This window comes from Leptopilina heterotoma, unplaced genomic scaffold, assembly GCF_015476425.1.
Source record: "Leptopilina heterotoma isolate Lh14 unplaced genomic scaffold, ASM1547642v1 Lhet_120, whole genome shotgun sequence".
In the NCBI taxonomy this organism is placed as follows: Eukaryota; Metazoa; Arthropoda; class Insecta; order Hymenoptera; family Figitidae; genus Leptopilina; species Leptopilina heterotoma.
The window spans coordinates 457,524-481,318 of record NW_025110838.1 but is presented as its reverse complement, the minus strand read 5'-3'; the positions used below and the strand labels follow the sequence as shown (position 1 = coordinate 481,318).

Below are 23,795 nucleotides of genomic sequence, written 5' to 3'. Positions count from 1 at the left end.
AGAAACACTCTTTTAGAATTTTTAATTTTTTATTATTCAGGGTTGCCACAGAAAAGTAATTTTGATTTTCCCTGATTTCCAGACAGAATTTTGAATTTTCGAAAATTAATCGAAAACATGAATAATTTTATTTAAAATAAATATTTAATCATTCTTATTTTTCCACATGAATTAAGACATACAAAAATTTCAAATTTAAACCTTTTTGAAATTTAACAACTTATAAAAGTATTGTTATAAAACATAATGATATCGCTCCGAGTCGAAGACTCGGAGTGATCAATATCTTCATGTTTTATAATAATTTAAATTTCCATAAAATTAAGAAAAAAATTAAACATGTAAGACAATTTCCACACCAATTCAATTATTTTCAAAAATAATAAAATTTTTCATAGGATTTCAATTATTTTTAATACAACATTAGATAATGAATTCCCCGAAAAATGTAATTATTTTCAACAATTTTTTGCAACAATTCAAATACATTTCATGATTTAAATTCATCGTTGAAATTCAAATATTTTCAAAATCTACTATTTGAATAAAATTTCTCAAAAAAATTCAATTATTAAAAAAAAAATGTAATAAAATTCGATGCAAGAATTCAATTATTTTTAATATAATTTTCAGTTAAGTTCTTCGAAAAATGTAATTAATTTCAAAAATTTTATTAAAATTCTTCGAAAGAAATAAATTAACAATTATCAATTATTTATAATAATTTTTTACAAAAGTTCCTATTAGAGAAAATTTTCAAATTCATTTGTATACAATTCGATTTTACAAAATTTCCATTATTCGAATATTCATCAATTAAATATTTAGAAAATAAAAACTTGAAATTATTTTTAAAAAAAGTTTGAATTAAACTTTCTCAAAATTCAATTATTTCTAAAAATTCATGCTATAATGCTTTTAATATTCAATTATTATCTAAAATTCTGACCGAAATTCAATTCTAAATCAATTTTTAATAGCGAAAATTCTACGAGAATTCAATAAATTATTTAAAATTTAAATACAAAAATAAATAATAATTTATTAAATAAAAGAATGTTTTCCAAAATTAAATTCTTTTAAAAAATTCTTTGTGAAATTGTACTAAAAATAATTGAAATTCTATTATGAGTTCTTTTACTCATGAAAATAATTGAATCTCTGTAAAAATTTTTATTATTTATGAAAATACAATTATTACGAATTATTACGAAGAAATTTATAAAAAACTTGTAAATAATTGAATTCTTGTGAAAATTTTATTATTTATGAAATTAATAAAATTCGCATAGAATTTTATAAAAAATTTTGAAAATAATTGAATTCTAAAGAAGCATTTTATTATTTTTAAAGATAATTAAAATTTTGACGAGAATTTTTTTAAATTTGTGAACATAATTTAATTTTTTTCAAACATTTGTAATTTCTCGAAAATTCAATTTTTTTTTGTGTTTTAACTATAATTCTTCTATAAATCCATGATTTTTAATAATTAATTATATATTAAAAAATTGAATTAAATCTAATTTCAGAAGAATTTTGATTTTTAAAATATTTCAAAAATGTAAGTGCTTAAAATTTTTTTATTAAATTTATTAAAAATTGAAATTAAAACTTTTTGAAGTTTATTTATTTATGAAAATTTAAATTTAATTACTTACTTAATTAATTAATTTTATTTTAATTTTTTATTTAAATTCAATTTTTTTTAATTTTAATTTTATTTATTTACCTAATTTAAACGCGTCTTTTAAAATTGAATTAATTTTGAAATATTTAAATAAAATTATTCATTAAATAATTTATCAAGTAGGTAATAATTTTGTAACAGTTTGTTATTTTAAAAGAAATTATTGTCAAAAATATAATAATTGAAGGTTTTTAATTAGACTTCGTGTTAATTTCATAGTTTATACAAAAAAGACACCAAAATTCATAATTTTTGTATGAAATCTAAAAATTTCATTTTTTCCAGTACTTTTAATAAAAGTCCCTGATTTTCCCTGATTTCCCTGACCTAGGGCAACCCTGTTATTTTTTTCATTAATAATGTCGACTTAACTATTTTTTCTCCTGGGGTGAAATTTTGTAATTTGACTTTTTTCGATTTAATTTTAATTACATTAGATTCTATACAAAGAAAAAGTTGTTTAAATAAAAAGTAACAGAAATTCTAAAAGAAGTTTGAAATACTTCTGGAATTTAGAGTTTTGTTAACAAAATTTATTGGGTAATAATTTTTCTATCTAAATTCTCATCACGTAGCATCATTTTACACCCTCTTTTATAATGCTAGAAAAATATTTTATTCATCTTATTATTATATTTTCTCAAAAGAACATAAAAAATCCATTAAATAAACTTTTTTTTCCAACATGATGAAAAACTTGAGTGTTAAAAGTATCTAAACTATAAACAGTTAAAATTTCCAGAAAAACGGAAAGAAAAAGGTTCGGCAACTGGTTTTTGAGGTTGATTCAAAAAGAAAAAGGAAAATAAATAAAAAAAAAGAAAAGTGTTCATTCCGGATAACTAGCAATAAGACTTGGTTATTAAGGCAAGTTCACCTTCTTTGTGGTTGTGTGGACCCTTTTGCGTGCAACCCCGTTCTATTTATAAATCCACATAAGGAGGACTGACCGTCTTGCTGGATTATCTTAACAGAAATAGCTACTGCCTTTTATCATGGATAAATACATGTACTACATACTATATGGATAAAACAATTATTATTATCTCTCTCACACACATACACACACACAGAGGCTAAAAATAGGCACAAAATCCAAAATCGCTCTTAAAACTGAATGAGGTATAATATTCATACTCCAGATTTTGCACACGCGCAATTAAAAAAAGATTAATCGTCTATTATTCAAATAAATCATTATAACACTTTACAAGGAAAATAAACAGAGAGCTATATGTGTTATGGTCTATTTTTATTACCAAAACCGGAAAATTAGCATCTTTTTCAACTTTATGTATTGCTCTTCTGTTAGTTTCCTTAAACATTTCCTTTTATATCTTTTTCTCGACTTTTCCTCTAACTTTTGATTTTTCCTAAACTTTTCTTTATTATAAATTCTTTCTTTCGGATTTTCCTACATTATTTTAACAATAGTGTTTCCTTATCAGGTATCAATTTCCTCTTTATAATATACTGATAAAAAGAGTAATTTTTACTATATTTACAAAGTCAAATCTTAATTTTTCTCAAGTGAATTCTAAATGTGAATTATTATCAAATTTAATTAATATATTTTTCGGGGGTTTCAAATCATAATGAATCTTGGTGATTTATATTATAAAGAATATTAAAGGAAAAAGAAAAATGGAAAAAAATGAAAAAAAACAGCAGTAAATGAATTTTTGATTCATGAAAGAAAGGAATAAAGTAAATTTTGCAATACTTTCGTAATAGAATCTAAACTATCTAAGATTTCTGGAAATTGATGTTAACTTTTGAAATTATCTGCATAAAGTTTTCATTTGCGAAGTAAATTTTAGTAAATTTTAATAAACTTTACACTTGGGGAATATTAAAAGTTGACATAAGTGGAAATAAGAAAGAAAGTAATTTTTACAATACTTTCGTAGTAGAATCTAAACATTTTTAAGATTTCTGAAAATCAATCAAAATTTCCAAACAATTGATCAATTTTTGAAATTATTTGCGAAGTAAATTTTAATAAACTTTACACTTCGAGAATATTAAAAATTGCCATAAGTGGAAAAATGAAATAAAGTAAATTTTACCATATTTTCGTAGTAGAATCTAAACAGTCTAAAATTTCTAGAAATCAATCAAAATTGGCAAAAAAAATTGGTCAATTTTTGAAATTATTTGCATAAAGTTTTTATGTGCGAAACAAATTTTAGTAAATTTTAATAAACTTTACACTTGGGGAGTATTAAAAGTTGTCATAAGTGGAAATAAAAAATAAAGTAAATTTTAAAATACTTTCGTAGTAGAATCTATAAACTATCTGAGATTTCCGGAAAATAATATAAATCTTTAAAATTATCTACGTAAAGCTTACTATTTGCAAAGTAAATTTTAATAAATTTTAATAAACTTTACACTCCGAGAATATTAAAAATTGCCATAAGTGGAAAACAGGAATAAAGTAAATTTTACCATACTTTCGTAGTAGAATCTAAACTATCTGAGATTTCTGTAAATTGATATCGATTATTAAAATTTTTTACGTAAATTTTATTATTTACAAAGTATATTTTGGTAAATTTTAATAAACTTTACTACTTTGGAAATGTTGAAATTTGAAAATAAGTGGAAAAATTTTCAGGCAATTTGAAACGAATAGTAAAAGTTACTTTATTTATTTCAATGCAATTAGTAAAATTTACTATACCAAAATTGGACAACTTAATTAGAAAGTAGTAAAAATTACCTGAAAAGAACAGAAATTTAAAAACAATTTATTTTTACTATACAAGTATAGTTAAAGTTACTACACATAATTATTTTTTATGAAGAAATAATTGAATTATTATTATGAAGAAATTTATAAAAAAAAATTTGTAAATAATTGAATTCCTGTGAAAGTTTTATTACTTTATGAAAATAATTAAAGATTTGCGTAATTTAAAGTAATTTAACTTTGGGGATGGATTTTGTTATTTATAAAGTTAATTGGGATTTAGACAAGAACTTTTTTCAAATTTTGAACATAATTGAATTTTATAAGAATTTTATTAGTTTTGAAAATAATTGAATTTCTGCAATTATACTCTGGAAACTAATAAATTTTGCCATATCTGCAAAAATTTCAGCCGTTTCAGGTTTTACTACAAAAGTATACAGTAAAAGTTACTTTATTCATTTTACCGTATAATATTTATTACTTCCTTATTATATAATTATGAATATAATACAAGATTTACAAGAGACAATATAAAGATACATCTTTTAAGAAAAAAATGGAAAGTGTTACACATTCGCCATTGTCTTTGTGTGTAATTCACTTTAAGAAGAATGGCAATTAAATTATTTTAAAAATTCAATATTGCATCTACTTATCGATAAGAATACAGTTAATTGGCAGATGTGAAAGCAAGGATTTCAAGGATGCCGACATTTATGTAATGCGTTTACAAGAGTATTGGCGCGCATTGATGAAGATCGTATTGTTTCTATAAGATATATACTTTTTCAAGGTATACCCTCCAAATAGCATTCACCATTTCCAAGAACAATTGAGAATTGAAACTTTTTTTTTACAACAACCAAGCGAGAGAATGCCGAATATATTAACATTGAGAACTTAATTTTAATCTTGTTGCTTATAATCGTTTCAATGCTAATAACCAATTCAATGACTTGCGTCATTTTACATAGAGATCGCCAAGTAAATTTTCTTGTATTTTTTTTTTTTTAGTGATCGAAAAGGTCGTTATATTTTATTTTCCTTGTTACAAATCATAATGAATCATTTTAGCCAATATAGAAAAGAATATTTATACCTCGATATGTGAAAAAGAAGAAAGTGAATAAATGTTTGATTCATTGTAGGCGGAAAAACGGAATAAGGTAAATTTTACTATAGTTTCGTAGTAGAACCTGAAATATTAGGAATTTCTGCGTAAGTCTTGTAATTTTTACTAATTCTAATTAATTCTGAAGTAAAATAAATTTCATAAATGTGTATAAAAATTAAAAATACAAAAAACACAAAAGAAAATATAAAAACTGCTCTAAACTCTCTTCCTATTTTTATTTTTCTTTCTTCACTTTCTAATGATTCAAAATAAAAAAATCCCCATCAGCGAATTTTTAACTATATTAAACCATAAACTACAAATGAATAAAAATATCCTCACTAAATTATTAGATCAATAAAAAAAGATCTGATTTTTCAAAAAAAAAAAAAAAAAAATTTACAATCGCAATGAGTCGGCATAAAAGAAATAAATTCAATGATAAGCGAAAGTTTCCATTTAAAACATCCGATCATCTCGTGAGTAAAGTGACACGACATTGACTCGCCATTGGGACAATTTAATATAATTTTGGATCTGTCGATTGTCTTCTTGGATTTTGCGTCGAACAGTATATTAATCTTTTCAACACGCAGGCCACTGAATTTGCTGGTGGTATTTGTGATTAAATTGCATTCACATGTGATTGAATAAAATTACCAATAATAATAAAATGACAATAAAATTACTCCTTTGAAGAGCAAAATGAAAAAAAAGAAGAAGAGACAAGGGAAAATAATGCTCGAAGGTTATTTCTAAAGTATCAGTAGACTCGTTAATGATCGTCAATTTTATAAATTCATAACGATAACGGCATTAAAGTGTTTGAGTAGTACTTTAATTCGAAATCAAATATTTATTCTAACCGAAAAAGGGTGAAATTCTATTTTTAGCTTTTGAATAAAGAAGAAAAAGATATATCTATGTCTGCATCGATTTTCGCCAGTTAGGAGAAAATTTGTCACTTATCGCTCGATTTAGAAAATTTACAAAGTCTACAGAATTCACAAACTTTAAAAAATTTACAGTTTGCAAAATTTACAGAATTTACGAAAATATTAGAAAATTTACACAAGTTATAAAATTTACAAAATTTACAAAATTTACAAACTTTAGAAAATTTACACAGTTTACAAAATGTAGAAAGTTTAGAAAATTTACAATGTTTAGAAAATTTACGAAGTTTGCAAAATTTACAGCATGAATGAAAACAGCAAAAAAAAATACACAGAGAAAAATATTTTCTAGTAAATTGTTTTTGATTAAAAAAATACGTCACTTGACATTAAACTATCAAAGCGTTAATATTGTGACGTTGATAAACTACAACGTCATATACGTTCAGACATATTTAGAATATTATTGATTAATAAATTCTACTATAACAGTTATTATATCCAAATATAGAATAAAACTCCTCTTTTTATACACAATTTCTATGAATTCCATCTATTAATAATACCAGTAATTCACAAACAGAATCTGTAAATATTCACATAATATAAGTAGACAAAAGAAAATTAAAATTTTCCTAGAAAATAAATTTATTAATAATAAAATTAATAATAAAATACTTCACCAAAATTGTTTTTATACTAAAAAAAATTTTAACAAAAATTTCAATATAAAAACAAATTTTTTTTGCAAATTATATTTAAATAAAGAAATCTCTAAAGTTAAAATTCAAGGTTTTCTATAGAGTGTTATGAAATTTATTCAGTTATCATGGACCACCAGACAGCAAACTCAAAGGAATATATATAAGATAAGAGAGCCAGACGATTAGGTGGCAAGAAATTGAGTTGTAACTAGAGTACTTAAACAAACGTCAGTTTTGTTTAAGTCGGATGTGATTTCAAGTTGAAAATATTGAGGGCACGTGGCGAACAAAGATATGACGTTTAGATAAAAGAAGTACTAAATTGAAATGTGCTAGATTTGCAAAGTTGAAAGTAAATTTGCAAAATTTTACGATGTCACAAAAGTTCAACTCATCACGTTCTAATTGACATTTATTTACCGAGATCAATACAAATGGAGCAAAATGATAATAAAAAAATAAATAAATAAAAATAATAGAAATAAAATTTACAAAAAAAAAAATAAATAAATAAATAATAATAAGAAAAAAAAAGAATAATATAATAATAATAATAATAATAATAATAATAATAATAATAATAATAATAATAATAATAATTTTTTTTTTATAAGCCCGTTTATAAGAATAAATAAAAAAATAAATAAATAGTAACAAAAAAAATAGATAATAAAAATAAAAGTTAATAATAACATTAATAATGGTAATGATAATAAGCGTAATAATATTAATAATATTAAAGTGCAAAAATAAAATCCCTTCTCATTCAAGGTACAATTGACCCGATTCGGTAATAATAAATTATTTTAACTATAATTATAGTCGTTCTTATCTTGAAACTATATTTTGCTTATATCGATTCCTAATTAAACAGTTGTCTGATGAAAATATCAAATAAGGACATGACGGAATTTCATTCGGAGAAAAGAAAAGAAACTATATAACAGATTATGGACATTTGTAGAATAAGTTACCGATTTAGAAATTAATTGAAGAAACCATTTGAAGACTTAATTTTTGATCCAGGATAAATGCAAAGCAGCTTTTATAGTTCGTTTCATTTATAGTTTCGATTATCTTTTATACTGAGTGTGATATTTACTACTCTTTTATTTTTATTATTATTTTTATTATTATCAATAATTTAACAATTCATTTTATAATTATTAAATAAATAATCATTAGCAAAAAAGCAAAATATATTTTTGTTTCCACCTCGAATACTGCGTTACTATAATAATACAGAAAATTGGAGCATAATCATCGGTGGATGATGTATTAAGAATTATTTCAGAAAAGAAATCTCCTGATAGTAAAAGAAAAAATTTTTAATCGATTTTTTCTTCTACTGCATGAAATTGTGCATATAAATTGGGTCATAACGATATTTTAATATATATTTGGATATTATAGAGATTACGAGAAGATTCAGGGTCATTGGGCAAACTTAATTATTTCACGGAGAGCGAGAAAGAGAGAGATATAATTGGCTCTGCACGCGAAATCAAAAATACCATTTGTCACGTGTTCCTCGTTCCATATAGGTCTTATTATAATTAGTAGGTTATATACAACATTAACTTAAAAATATTACCACACTGATAATATTCATTTCATCATTTTATTTAATTTCTCATTTCATCATTTATTGTTAAACACACGATAATTATATTTAAAAATGGAATAAAAAAAAGATGAACATTATCTTTCATTGCAATATATAACTCAATTTATCGAACATATTTTATACATATTTATATTTTATAAATAGAAAATAATTGAAAAATCTTGAGATTTCTAATTAATTTTTCGAAAAAAAACTATTTTTTCGAAAAAATTATTTCCTTGATTAAAATTATTTTAATTCAGCATTTTGTATTAATATAGATTAATTTATAAATTATTACTTCCTCATAGAGGAAGTATTATTATATTATTATACTATTATTACAGTGTTAATACTAATACTATAATTAATAATAATATTAATAATTAGTTAAGATTACAATTTTTTCGATTAAAATTCCCTATAAAATTTCTTCGATTAAAATGTTTCCAATATGAAATCTTTTCAATGCTTCTTTTGTCAGTGTAAAATTTCTTCAATTAAAATTTTTCCACTGTAAAATTTCTTCCATCAAAATTCCTTTACTGTAAAACAATTTCCACTAAAATTTTTTCACAGTAAAATTTCCTCGATCAAAATTCTTATACTGTAAAATTTCTTCGATTAAAAATTCTTCCAATGTGAAATTTTTTTTTTTTAAATCCTCCACAGTGAAATTTTTTCGATTAAAATTCTTCCACTTTAAAATTTCTTCCATCAAAATTTTTTTACTGTAAAATTTCTTCGATTAAAAATTCTTCCAATGTGAATTTTTTTTTTATGGAAATTCTTCCACAGTAAAATTTCTTCGATTAAAATTCTTCCACTGTAAAATTTCTTCCATCAAAATTCTTCCACTGTAAAATTTCTTCGATTAAAATTCTTTTACTGTAAAAATTTTTTGCATTAAAATTTTTCCAATGCAAAATATTTTGATGCGAATTTTTTCTGCCTAAACTTTCTTAAGAAAGTTTATTTCAGAAATTTAAGAAATTTAATTATTTAAGAAATTTTTGCACTGGAATATTTTTAATTAAAGAAATTTTACTCGAATTCGAGTAAAATTTCTTTAATTAAAAATATTCCAGTGCAAAAATTTCTTAAATTAAAAATTTCCCAGTGCAATAATTTCTTCAATTAAAATTTTTCCAGTGCAAAAATAAAATTGATAAAAATTTCAAAACAAAATTTAAACCATCAAGAAGAGAGTATTCTATCGGAAGTAATAGTAAAGATTAACACCTGTTGATGTATCGGTTCCAAAAGTACATATATACATATTTTTAAGACTGTACATATATACTTGAAAGTTCACCTACGTTTCAATTAGAGATCGTCTTGGAATTCGCGAAAGAGCGTCGTCGACGTCGACGTCGTCAGACCTCGTGAGTAAAATTTCCTTGACAAAATGCCAAGTCTCATAATAACTGGCCTTTTGCCCGAAAACTCCTCAAGGTAGTAGACAGGATTGATTCTCCTTTTGTTTTCTTTTGTCTATGAGGCTGTGTGTTTTTACTACATGTTACAAACACGTGCCGCTTCTTATACCACTCACGAGATAAAGGAATATCAAATTTTCGTCTGATTTCTTTATAATAAAAGTTCTCAACAATGGAAACAAGGAATTACTATTTATATACACGTGTTGCGGTTAGTCACATTTATGACAAACGCGATAATTACGAATCTAGAATTGATTCAATTATACGACCCATAATTGCGAGAATTTCCACGAAACACACAAAAATTGAGGGAAATTTTTCTATTACAATTTTTATTGAAACATTTTTTTTACTAATTTTTTCGAAATTTTGAATTTTATGATCTTTTGTTCTTAATTTAAATTTATTTATTTGAAAATAAATAAAAATAATAAAAATAATAAAAATAATAAAAATAATAAAAATACTAATAAAATAAAAATACTTTAAAAACAGAAAAATTCAAAATTTCGAGTGGAAAATCAGAATATATCGACATGTTGAATATTGCAATTATTATCAAATTGCAGAGAATGACGCACACATTAGGTGTATGGAGAATCTGTCAATTGCAGATGAATGGCACCTGTCAGATGTGAGACGTGCAAAATTTTAATGAGAAGTGCCATTTACCTAAACATAAGGAAATGAAGACTTATGTGTACAATTTGTATACAACTCAAATATTACGTCAAAGCCCAGTTGTTCAAGATATATTAGACAATATTCTAAGCTTTTATTTCAAGGCCAATTTTGATAATGTAATCAATATAGTTTCATATTTGTAAAACAAAAATTATCTCATCTTCGCGTGCGATAATAAACAAATTGTGTTGGACCAAAATAAACCGCAATGTTCTCATTTCAATTCAATTATTAGCGAACTCGGATTTTTTCTTTATTTTTATTTCATTTTGTTTCGAATTAAAATTTTATTTCAATTTTAAAAAAATTTTAATTAATTTTTTTATTAATTTTTATCAAACAATTTAGGTAAATTATTATTTGATATTAAAAGGGGGAGTTTTTTGATTGAAATTATCTGAAGTAGACGAAACTGAACTAAAATAATCGAAACGAAACTAAATGAAACTAAATTTACTTAAACGAGGCGAAATGTAACGAAACTAATAATCGAAGTGAAATTTAACCAAACGAAACTAAAACCTAACTAAAAAAGTGTAAGTAAAAAAATCTCAGTCAAATGAACCGGAAAAATGACAAGAAATAATATACGAATCTAATTAAAAGTTTGTATACAATTAATTTCTAAATATCAACTTGCAGACTGCTGAGTTTCAAGATAAATGTTCACATGAAATGTTGGCATTGACAATAAGCTTAAAAAGAATTCAAAGTGAAGAAACTAGAACCACGTGTGTCACGATATCGCGCGTGTCACATAAAAAAAACCTCCTTTTTTTATATATACATGACAGCAAATAAAAATTTATAAATAAGCAAAAAATTATTGCCTGTTTATCAATAATTATTGATTTATAAAATTGTTAAATTTTTATTGCTCCCTTATTGCAAATTGAATTTTAAAAAAACCTATAAAAGGCTATAATAAAAACAGATAGTAAAATTAATGTTTCTCGTTGATAATAATCATTTTCCCTACAAATTAATAAAATTTATAAATAATAATAATTTTTAAACTGCTGAAATTTTTATTATTTATTTTTATTATAATTATTTTTATTATTCTCTTACAATAAAAAAAATTTTATTCAAATAACCGATTACTTGTCTATTATCAAATAAATATTTACTTGAATCAAATAATTTCTATTTAAATCAATTGAATGGTATTTCATTCAAATTCTGAAATATTATTGTCACAAATACAATTTGTTTGACTTCAATGAAATTTATTTGTTTCAAGTAAATATTTATTTTGTAATAGACAAGTAATCGATTATTTGAATCAAACAATTTTTTTCAGTGTATTGAAAATTGAATAGAAAAAAACATAACTGCTGAACCATTTGAAACCAAGTTTGGCAGAATGTTAGACCTTGGGCCAAGGAAGGTTTATAAATTTACAGATTTGAAAAATATTAATTACAACGGGAGATATTCAATTTTTTCGAAAAATTCAAAAATCAAAAATTTTCAAATTTTACATTTTTTAAAAAAATGCTTTCAAACTTTCTATAATTGAGTATAACATGTAATTTAGTCACATTTTAGAATAGTTTTGCCAAAAATAATATCCTATAACTAAGATGTAAGTATAAAATTTTTTTTTTTAAATTCAAAAAATCGAAATTTTTCAAATTTTATATTTTTTAATAAATTGCTTTTAAACTCTCTATAATTGAGTATTACATGTTATTTAGTCAAATTTTAGCATAATTTTTAAAAAAGTACTGTCCTATAACTAAGACGTAAGTATAAAAATGATTTCGAAAAATTCAAAAAAATCGCAAATTTCCAAATTTTATATTTTTTAATGGACTGCTTTTAAACTATCTGTAATTAAGTATTACATGTTATTTAGACAAATTTTAGTATAATTTTACAAAAAATAGTGTCCTATAACTAAGATTTAGGTATAAAAAAGTTTTCAAAAAATTAAAAAATTCGCAAGTTTACAAAGTTTACATTGTTTAATGAATTGCTTTTAAACACTGTATAATTGAGTATTACATGCTATTTAGTCACATTTTCGCATAATTTTGCACAAAAAATGATATGACTAAGATGTAAGTGGGTCAGTCCATTGACTTTCGTCTGAGAGTCGTTGCGACCATATTTTAAAAAATTCTATTTTTCATATATGTGAAACTCGATGATTTTCTGATTTCATTAATCATAATATTATGTTACAAATTTTATTTCGTTTAATAATATTAATTATCAAAAATAGGTTGTTCACGATGTGATTTCGTAACCTTAAATTTTGCAACTTTTTAAAAGACGTTATTATTCAAAAACTATTAAATATTAGGGGTTGGTACTTACCAAAAATATAAATCTTTCTATTCTGCACGTTCTAATGACCAAAATGAACTAAAAATTCTATTATTTGTGGACGAAAATTGATTTTAAAAATTTTTTTATCCAAAAAAATTACACTTTTTGTTTCACTTACAACTTTTTTGTCGGACCTCAAAAAAATTTGGGGTTTTGCAAATATTTCTTTAAGAACATAATTTATCTTCTATTGAAATTTGACGAAGGTGTTTTTCTTCGTTCTCAAAATAATAATTATAAAAAATTTTGTTCAAAAAGGTTAATTATAATGCTTGAAATAAACGACAAGCATTGTTATTTTAGTGTCAATATTAACTTCAAGTCTTAGAATTAACCTTTTTGCATACAAAATTTTTTATAATTATTATTTCTAAAACGAAGAAAAACACCTTCTCCAAATTTCAATAAAAGATAAATTATGTTCTTAAAGAAATATTTGCAAAACCCCAAATTTTTTTGAGGTCCGACAAAAAAGTTGTAAGTGATACAAAAAGTGTAATTTTTTTGGATAAAAAAATTTTTAAAATCAATTTTCGTCCACAAGTAATAGAATTTTTAGTTCATCTTGGTCGTTAGAACGTGCAGAATGGAAAGATTTATATTTGTGGTAAGTACCAACCCCTAATATTTAATAGTTTTTGAATAATAACGTCTTTTAAAAAGTTGCAAAATTTAAGGTTACGAAATCACATCGTGAACCACCTACTTTTGATAATTAATATTATTAAACGAAATAAAATTTATAATATAATATTATGATTAATGAACTCAGAAAATCATCGAGTTTCACATATATGAAAATTAGATTTTTTTAAAATGTGGTCGCAACGACTCTCAGACGAAAGTCAGTGGACTTACCCAAGTATAAAAATATTTTCGATATCAAAAAAACGAAAAAATTATAATTTGTTATTAATTACTATCAAGTTTAATTCAGTAGTATTTTTAAGGTCTCTGATTAAGATTTTGACGTCAAAATAATCCAATTCATAATTATTTATCCAATTCATTCAGTATTCTTTAATTGAAAGAAGTTCAGAGACTTTAAAAATTGAGATGTTTTATAATAAATATTTTATGATAATTTTTCATAATTTTAGATGTTTTGCCAAAGAATGGAGACTATTAAATAAGTAAAATATTTTTGAAGAGCACAAAAATAATGAAGCTAAATGCCATAAAAAAGAAGGAAAAATGATGAATTTTAAGAAATTCAGTTTTTTAAATTTTTGCTAATTTTCCATAATTTTAGATTTTTTACCAAAGGGTAGAGATAACAAATTAAGTAAAGTATTTTTGAAGAGCACAAAAATAATAAAGCTAAATGTCATAAAAAAGAAGGAAAAATGTTGAATTTTAAGAAATTCGATTTTTCGAATTTTTGCTAATTTTCCATAATTTTAGATTTTTAACCAAAGGGTGGAGCCTATTAAATAGGTAAAGTATTTTTGAAGAGCACAAAAATAATGAAGCTAAATGCCATAAAAAAGAAGAAAAAATATTGAATTTTAAGAAATTCAGTTTTTTAAATTTTTGCTAATTTTCCATAATTTTTTATTTTTTACCAAAGGGTGGAGACTATTAAATAAGTAAAGTATTTTTGAAGAGCACAAAAATAATGAAGCTTAATGCCATAAAAAAAGAAGAAAAAATGTTGAATTTTAAGAAATTTGGTTTTTTAAATTTTTGCTAATTTTCCATAATTTTAGATTTTTTACCAAAGAGTCGAGACTATTAAATAAGTAAAGTATTTTTAAAGAGCACAAAAATAATAAAGCTAAATGCGATAAAAAAGAAGGAAAAATGTTGAATTTTAAGAAATTCAGTTTTTTAAATTTTTGCTAATTTTCCATAATTTTTTATTTTTTACCAAAGGGTGGAGACTATTAAATAAGTAAAGTATTTTTGAAGAGCACAAAAATAATAAAGCTAAATGCCATAAAAAAAGAAGAAAAAATGTTGAATTTTAAGAAATTTGGTTTTTTAAATTTTTGCTAATTTTCCATAATTTTAGATTTTTTACCAAAGGTTGGAGACTATTAAATAAGTAAATTATTTTTGAAGAGCACAAAAATAATGAAGCTTAATGATATAAAAGAGAAGAAAAAAATGTTAAATTTTAAGAAATTGGGTTTTTCGAATTTTTGATAATTTTTTTATTTTTTGCTAAAAGGTGGAGACTATTCAAATAGTAATATTATACTACCGAAATAGCTATTAACTAATTATTAATTTTCCAGTCAAATTAAATTTTCGGCTTTTTTCTGATTTTCCAGATTGGTATAGAAACATTGTTAAATGTATTGGTAGAAACTAAAACCCGTTGAAGACGGGTACGACAGCTAGTTAATAATAATAATAATAATAATAATAATAATAATAAAAAATAATAAATAATAATAACAAGAATTTATAAAATATTGAAATTTTTCCTGTCCAATTATTTAAAATTGAATAAAAAAACTAAAACTAATAAAAAGTTAATAAATTAAAAATTTCTCGTTAATAATCTCTTTCCCCGCATCTTCTCTGCATTTTAATAAAATTGTTCATTTTACAGGTGCTAATAAACCGTGCAGAAATTATAAAAATTCTCCCATTTTACTTTATTTAATGTCGCCTACAACCTTCACTTTTTTTCATGATTCCAAGCGATTTTTATAACACAAATGATTGACATAATGTGTTCATCGAACTGCATGAAGTTAAGGTCAATGTAAAAATCCACAGGTATTAAGGCAAATGGCAACAGGTAAAGGAAAAAATTTTCTTTTCCATTTTCTATCTAATTTTACGGTAAATCACTCCCCAAAGTGATAAACATATTTAATTATTTAAACTATTTTAAATTTAAATTTCGAAATTAATAATAACTTAAATTGCATACAAAAAGATTTGACTTGGAGCTTACTCTCTCTAAATCTTAATTAGTAAAAATATTCCCTAATTTGAATTAGTGACTAACTTTTTTATTTTGATTTAGTAAATTTTACTAATAAATTAGTAGAAATTAAATTTTATTTGTTTTAAAATAAATTTTACTTGTTATCAATTAAATTTTATTTGGTTCAATTAAATTTTATTGGGTTCAAATTAATTCTATTTGATTCGTTTAATTTCATTCGGTATTCAAATAAATTTTACTTGCTTCAATAAAATTTTTTCTGGTTCAAATAAATTTTATTTGGCTCTAATAAATTTTATGTGTTTAAATTAGTTTTTATTTGGTTCAAATAAAATTTTATTTGGTTCAAATAAAATTTTATTTGGTTCAAATAAATTTTACTTGTTTCAATTAAATTTTACTTGGTTAAAATAAATTATACTTGTTACATTTAAATTTTATTTGGTTCAATAACATTTAAATTTTACTTTTGTTTCAATTAAATTTTTTTGGTTGAAATAAATTTTTATTTGGTTCAGAAAAATTTGATTTGCTTCAATTAAATTTTACCTTTGCAAAATAAAAATAGTATTTAAATCAAATAAATGATTTAGTAGACTCTGTGACAAATGTACTTTAACGTGACAAATGTAGGTACTTTAACTTAATTACTCAATTTACTTAAAAAAATTTCGAAATTACTTCCTAATTAAATTTAATCATTTTTTTCAGTCGCATTAAACAATTTTTATCAAAATTCATCGAGATGTAAACGAACTGATATAGAAATTTTACCCGATTAAGTGGAAAAAAAGGTGAGCGATATAATTTGATTAAATGAAAATTTGGTCACGTGTCTTATTTGAGAAATATATACGTTCACCGTATACTATATCAACTGATGTCATAGGACGTCTTGAAATTTTATCATCATCATCACTTATAAAAACACACACGTGACTACCGTCTTGTTAAGGCGTGCAGGCAAATAATAAAAACACGTGTGAAGTTTAACCGAAAGGTCATGAAACTATTGTGCATTATTTCTCTTTTCAAAAATTTATAAGCAATCCCTAAAAATATATTATATTTCACCTAAAGTACTTACGCATCGACAATTTTCTCTATTTATACATAAAATATTCACGGGAAAAAAAATTTTCTTTTTGTACTAATGCCTTTAATTTCTCTTCTTTCCCTTTTTTTAACTTTTTATCGCTCCTCGAATAAAAAAGGAAAATAGAAAAGGAAAAAAAAATTTTTTGTGTAAAACGTAAGTTTTACACCAAAAAATTTTTTTTTCCTTTTCTATTTTCCTTTTTTTCATATTGTGACCAAACAATAGATTAATTATTAATTAATATTACAATAATTATTATTTTAATGGGATTAAAAAAAAATTATTTGAAAATAAGGTCAAATTGATCGATTCTGAATTAGGCGAAAAATTAATCGAGGTGTCAAAAAAAAATCTGAAATTAGGTCAACGAAACGTTTAGTATGTAAAATGACTGAAATCAAACTGAATACAATTTACTGGAGATACAAATTGTCACGAGAATATTACTATATTGTTCTGTTTTGAATCCATTTATCAACGTCGTAGTCTGTTATACTCAATTCTGAATAAAACTGTAATTATCCAATCATAGTTTACAACTGTAATCATTCAATCGAAATTTAAGGTTAATAATTTTCAGCACGTCTTATTCGTTGAAAAACATTCTATTTTCATATTCTTCAGCAATTTTCACGTTCTACTTTTTTCTAAAAAAATTTTTTTTTTCTTTTTCATAGTACAAAAAATATAAAAGCTTTTCTAAAGCAACAGTTTCTCATCGTTTATTGAAGAAAATCCCGAGGGAAAGAACAAACCGAACAAAAAATCAAAACATAATTTTTTTGGTTGAAAGATTGAAAAGATTGATAGAATTTTTTTATTTAAAAAAAAGCTTTGACTTTTTCCCAAAACCTAAAAAAAAAATTCAAATTTCATATCATATCATATTCATATACCTTAATTCAATGATTTTCAATATAGGTATAATAAATTTCAATAAAAATTTCCAAAAGAATTAAATTATTTAAAAACAATTTTTAATAAAATTTACAGCAAACATTTAATTACTTTCATAAATAATAAAAATTTTACAAAATTCAATTATTTACATTTTTTTTTTTACAAATTTCTTCGCAATAATTCAATTATTTTCAGGAATTTTATTTCATTAATTGCCAAATTCAATTTTCAGGAATTTTATTAAGATTCATTAAAAAATTCAATTATTTTTAGGTATTTTAATAAAATTCTTTGCAAAATTCAATTATTTTGATGAAGTTTAATAAAACTCTTTGCAAAATTCAATTTTCAGGAATTTTATTAAAATTCTTTGAAAAATTCAATTATTTTTAGGTATTTTAATAACATTTTTTGCAAAAATTCAATTATTTTTAGGTATTAAAATAAATTTTTTTGCAAAATTCAATTATTCTCAGGAATTTTAATAAAATCTTTTGCTAAATTCAATTTTCAGAAATTTTATTAAAATTCATTAAAAAATTCAACATATTTTTAGGTATTTTAAAAAAATTCTTTTCAAAATTCAATTATTTTCATGAAGTTTAATAAAACTATTTGCGAAATTCAATTATTTTCAGGAATTTCAATGCATATTAATATTAGTAATATTAATTTAACATTCTAAAATATAGAAATAGTTACTTATGAATAATTGTGAAAAAAGCGAATTAATATTAATTTAATTCAAATTATGTTTTGTTTAATTATTGTTAGAAATAGAAAGAATTTAAAAATTTAAAAAAAAGAATTTTTTTCGGTAAAATTAAGAGGATCTTGGCAGAGAAAAAAATTTTCAAAAGTGACAAAAATTATTACTATAAAATGCAAAGTTTTTGATTTAATAACAAATTAATCAAAAATAAGGAAAAAATTATATCTCATTTAAAAAACTTGAAAAATAAGATCTAAATAAAATAAGATCTTGTTTTAAATAGAAACAATAAAAGTTTTTCAAATAAAATTAAAAATTTACACATTGCGTGTGTATAATAAAAAAATGACGAACCTTGAGAAAAAGAAAATTTTCTAACACTGTATTCTTTATACATAATATTATTTTAAAAATCTTGAAACAAAACTGATTCACGTTCGCGATAACATTAATATCAACACGCGAAAAAATATATAGCAGCACATTATCCAAGGACCTTTTGGGAAGGACAAGGTCTCGTGTACTTGTTTTTCAAGTAGTAATTTTACTCTCTCGAGTGTTTATTTTCATCATGAAATTGTGTTTTTAGATATGGAGATAACTAATATAGAAAAATGGCAATACCTTTTTTCATTAACGTCTTTATATTTATAAAATTCTTTGAAAATCAAAATAGACTCGCGAGTAAATAGGGAAGCACAAACAGATGCAATAAATGTCATTATTTCAAATGAAAGCGTGCAAATGATGTACTTGTGCATATATATTTGAGGATAAAAACTATTAATATACCCACTTACAATAGCGTTTATATTTAGAGAGAATAAATTTTTAATTGAAAAATTTTATTTTCCCTGAACATAATTTTAATTATATATTCTAATTAAAAATCGAATTAGTATTCCTCATATAAAGAGCATGTTATATAACAAATAAGGAAAATGTTTTGTGATCATTCGAAAATTAAAAAAAAAGCAGGCAACAATTACACAATAGAAAGTAAAATTACACAATATAAATAAAAGAAGAATAATTTATATTTATTCGGGTAAACACTTACCAAGATGTGACGGATTTGAATCTGTAAAAAAAGAAATTTTATTTCAATACTTTTTGAAATCGAAGAGAATAATAGTTTTATTAACAATAAACTAATTATAATGTATTTAAATTTAATAACAGTTAATATTTTTTTCTTCAAAGTTATTTTATTGTATTTTGTTTTCATTTAAATATTATTTTACATTCTGTTTAGTTTTTTTATTATTATATTTAATTTACTAATTAATACTTCACAATTTCTATTAAAAAATAAAATTTATTTCAAATAAACGTTCATTATCAAATAAATAATTATTTGTAATAGTTTTTTTTTGTCAATTAAATAGAATTTGCTTTAAATACCTATACTGAAACTATTCATACAATTAGGTACAATTTCTTTTGTTTGAATACAAATTATTTTTTTAAAATAAATATTTATTTGCATAAAAATGATTTTATGAAAATAAATATTTATTTGAATAAAAATGATTTTATGCAAATAAATATTTATTTAGTTTAATAAATTAATAAAATTTAACTAAAATAAAAATTCCCTAATTCAAGTAAATATTTATATTTGACAATAGACAAGTGATCGACTATTTGAATAAAACAAATTTTTTTCCAGTCCATTTAGAATATTTTTTGCCGACTTTCAATAAAACTTTATCCAATTCCATATAAATTTGTCCAACATTAAAGTTTCTGACATCAAAATTTTTCTTTTTGCAAAATTCTTATCTGTCCCTAAATTGAAAAATAATTTTTTCAAAAAAATTTTTTTTTAAATATTCAATATACAAAAAGAAAAAAGAAAAATTTTTTCCTATTAGTTAAGTATATGTTTATGTTTAAAAATAGAAAAAGCTACCCGGAAATATGAGTATTGGTGCACAATGCATATCCATTCTGACCGCAATTTGTTATTATGACGACGACGACGACGGCGACGAAATGAAGTTCAAGGAAAAGCTACTGTTATCGATTCACTCATTTTTCACTTCAATTCCTTTTATATATATATTACACGTGTAAAAAAAAAAGCTGAGCATTTTTTAATTGGTCAAATCCACACCATTCAATTAATTAAAAATATCAAAGCAAGCAATTGAGCGTAATACGGTGTTAATTATAACGTACACCAAATTAATTCAACGTAATCGCATTTACTCCAATGCAAATATATACAATTACATAAAGACAAATTTTTTCCCTTCATTCTATTCTGAACTTTATAAAAATACACTATTGATCAATTCTTATATTAACATTCTAGAATTTGAGCTTTTTATCAATGAAATTAATTTATTATTTTTTTATTAATTTCTAATAATAATTTTTAGTATTTTTTATTAATTTCTTTGTATTTTTCAATAATAATATTATTATTAATAGTAGAATGTTCTTTTATTGTAAATATTAATGTAATTAATAATTTATATTTCATAATTAATAAAAAAGAATAATTAGTAATTGAATAAATTTATTAATTTATTAATTATTAGGTATTAATTATAAATTACTAATTACAAGAATATTAATATTTACTAACTACCTATTAATAGTGATAATAATAATATTTTTATTATTACTATTATTATTTTTTATTTTTATTTATTATATTTATTATTAAAACAAGAAATAATAAGTTTTAATTAAATTAAAATAGAAAGGTAACAAAAATTAGAAAAACATTGCATAAAGTATGAGAAAATTATTTAGATCAATATTTTCAAAATAAATTTGCATAAACATTGTGTCTAAGAGTTTTGGAGCATCATTAGCATGAAAAACTGTTTAATATCAAAAATTTCTTTTATAACGAGATATTATAGAAAATTGCACATCGTATGAATATATGCGAAATATGTAAAGAAGATGCGATTTATTTGACGTCGACAAATTTCGAGAATCATTTAAATTTGAGTGCCATATGATTCATTACATGAAACAGTGATGTAATTGATGCGAATTTATAGACATTAATATAAATTGCGAAGGTTAAAAATTACGTCGCATTGCACTTTTTTGGAATACTCTAATTTATTTCAAGTGAAATTTAATTTTTTTTTATTCTAGGAAATAAAATAATAATAATAATTTAACAGAAGCGACAAAAATTTAACAGAATAGAAGATAATCTAAAGAGATAATTTTTTACAAAGCAAAAGATCTCAATAGATTATTTTTTACGAAGTAAAAAATCTCAATAGATTATTTTTTACGAAGAAAATAATCTCAGAAGATTATTTTTTTTTTAAATTTTCGATAAATTCGATTTGTTGTTATTTCAACACTTTTTAAAAGTATGCATTCATTACTTTGCTGTATTTTCACAAATAATAGAATTCTTCGTAGGAATTAAATTATTTTCAATATATCTACTATTTTATTAAATTTTCTCGAAATAATTCAAATATTTATAGATTTAGACAAATTTAAAAAAAAAATTTCCAAATAATTCAAAAAATGTAATTTTTAAATCATAAACTAAAATCTTTCTTCGGGAATTCAAATATTAAAAAAAATAATATAATTCTTTGAAAAAATTCAATTACCTAATTTTATAAATAATAAAAACATACAAATTCATCAGAAAAAATCTTCTTTTCGCTCTAGGTCAAAAATATATTATTTTAAAACTGTTTGAAAACTAAATAAATTTAGAAATCATTTTTCTACTGTTTCAAAACTAAATAAATTTGAAAATAATTTTTTTATTGTTTCAGAACTAAATAAATTCAGAAATTATTTTTTTACTCTTTCAGAATTAGCTAAATTCAGAAATTATTTTTAAACTGTTTCAGAACTAAATAAATTCAGAGAATTTATTTAGTTCTCAAGCAGTATAAAAAATTATTTCTGAATTATTTTTTATACTGTTTGAAAACAGAATAAATTTAGAAATTATTTTTTTACTATTTCATAACTAAATAAATTTGAAAATAGTTTTTTTTACTGTTTCAGAACTAAATAAATTCAGAAATATAATTTTTTACACTGTTTCATAACTAAATAGATTCAGAAATAATTTTTTATACTGTTTTTATAGAAAATGATTTCTAAATTATTTTTTATACTTTTTCAAAACTAAATAAAATCAGAAATCATCTTAATTACTCTTTCACAATTAGCTAAATTCAGAAATAATTTTTTATACTATTTCAGAACTAAATAAATTAAGAGAATTTATTTAGTTCTGAAACAGTAACTGTAAAAAATGATTTCTGAATTATTTTTTATAATGTTAAAAACTAAATAAATTTAGAAATAATTTTTTTTATTTTTTCGGAATAGATTCAGAAATCATTTATTATACTGTTTGAGAACTAAATAAATTCTCTGAATTTATTTCAGAAATAAATTTTGTATGCTGTTTCAGAACTAAATAAATTCAGAGAATTTATTTTGTTCTCAAATAGTATAAAAATTGATTTCTGAATTATTTTTATAATGTTTCAAAACTATATGTAAATTCAGAAATAATTTTTTTACTTTTTCAGAACTAACTAAAATTCAGAAATCAATTTTTTTAATGTTTCAGAACTAAATAAATTCAGAAATTTATTATTTTACTCTTTCATAACTAACTAAATACAGAAATCATTTTTTTTTTAATGTTTCAGAACTATAAGTAAATTCAGAAACCATTTTTTTACTCTTACTAAATTCAGAAATCATTTTTTATACTGTTTCAGAAGTAAATAAATTCAGAAATAATTTTTTACTCTTTCAAAACTAACTAAATTCAGAAATCATTTTTTATACTGTTTCGGAACTAAAAAATTACAAAAAAAAAAATAATTTGATTACTTTATTATCAAAGTAATTCATCAAAGAATAAACCCTTTCTAATAAATACAAACTAAAAAAATTATTAAAAAAAAAAAAAATTTATTACGTCAGGAAATTGCAAGCATACAAAGTATAGCGGATAGTGAGTACATATAGCAAACTAGCAAGA

The 23,795-nt window shown here is 22.2% G+C and overlaps 1 protein-coding gene across 6 annotated transcripts in view; it reads right to left on the bottom strand.

Moving 5' to 3' along the window:
* The window catches only part of LOC122510787, a 171,377-nt gene that overhangs the window by 41,767 nt on the left and 105,815 nt on the right, over window positions 1-23,795 (bottom strand). For 3 of the 6 annotated variants that reach the window (XM_043625681.1, XM_043625687.1, XM_043625708.1), the window contains one exon: window positions 19,848-19,868. The exons of the other annotated variants lie outside the window; for them this stretch is intronic. In XM_043625681.1, the coding sequence (XP_043481616.1) occupies window positions 19,848-19,868 (21 nt within the window). The remainder of the gene's footprint in view (window positions 1-19,847; window positions 19,869-23,795) is intronic. 6 annotated transcript variants of the gene reach the window in all.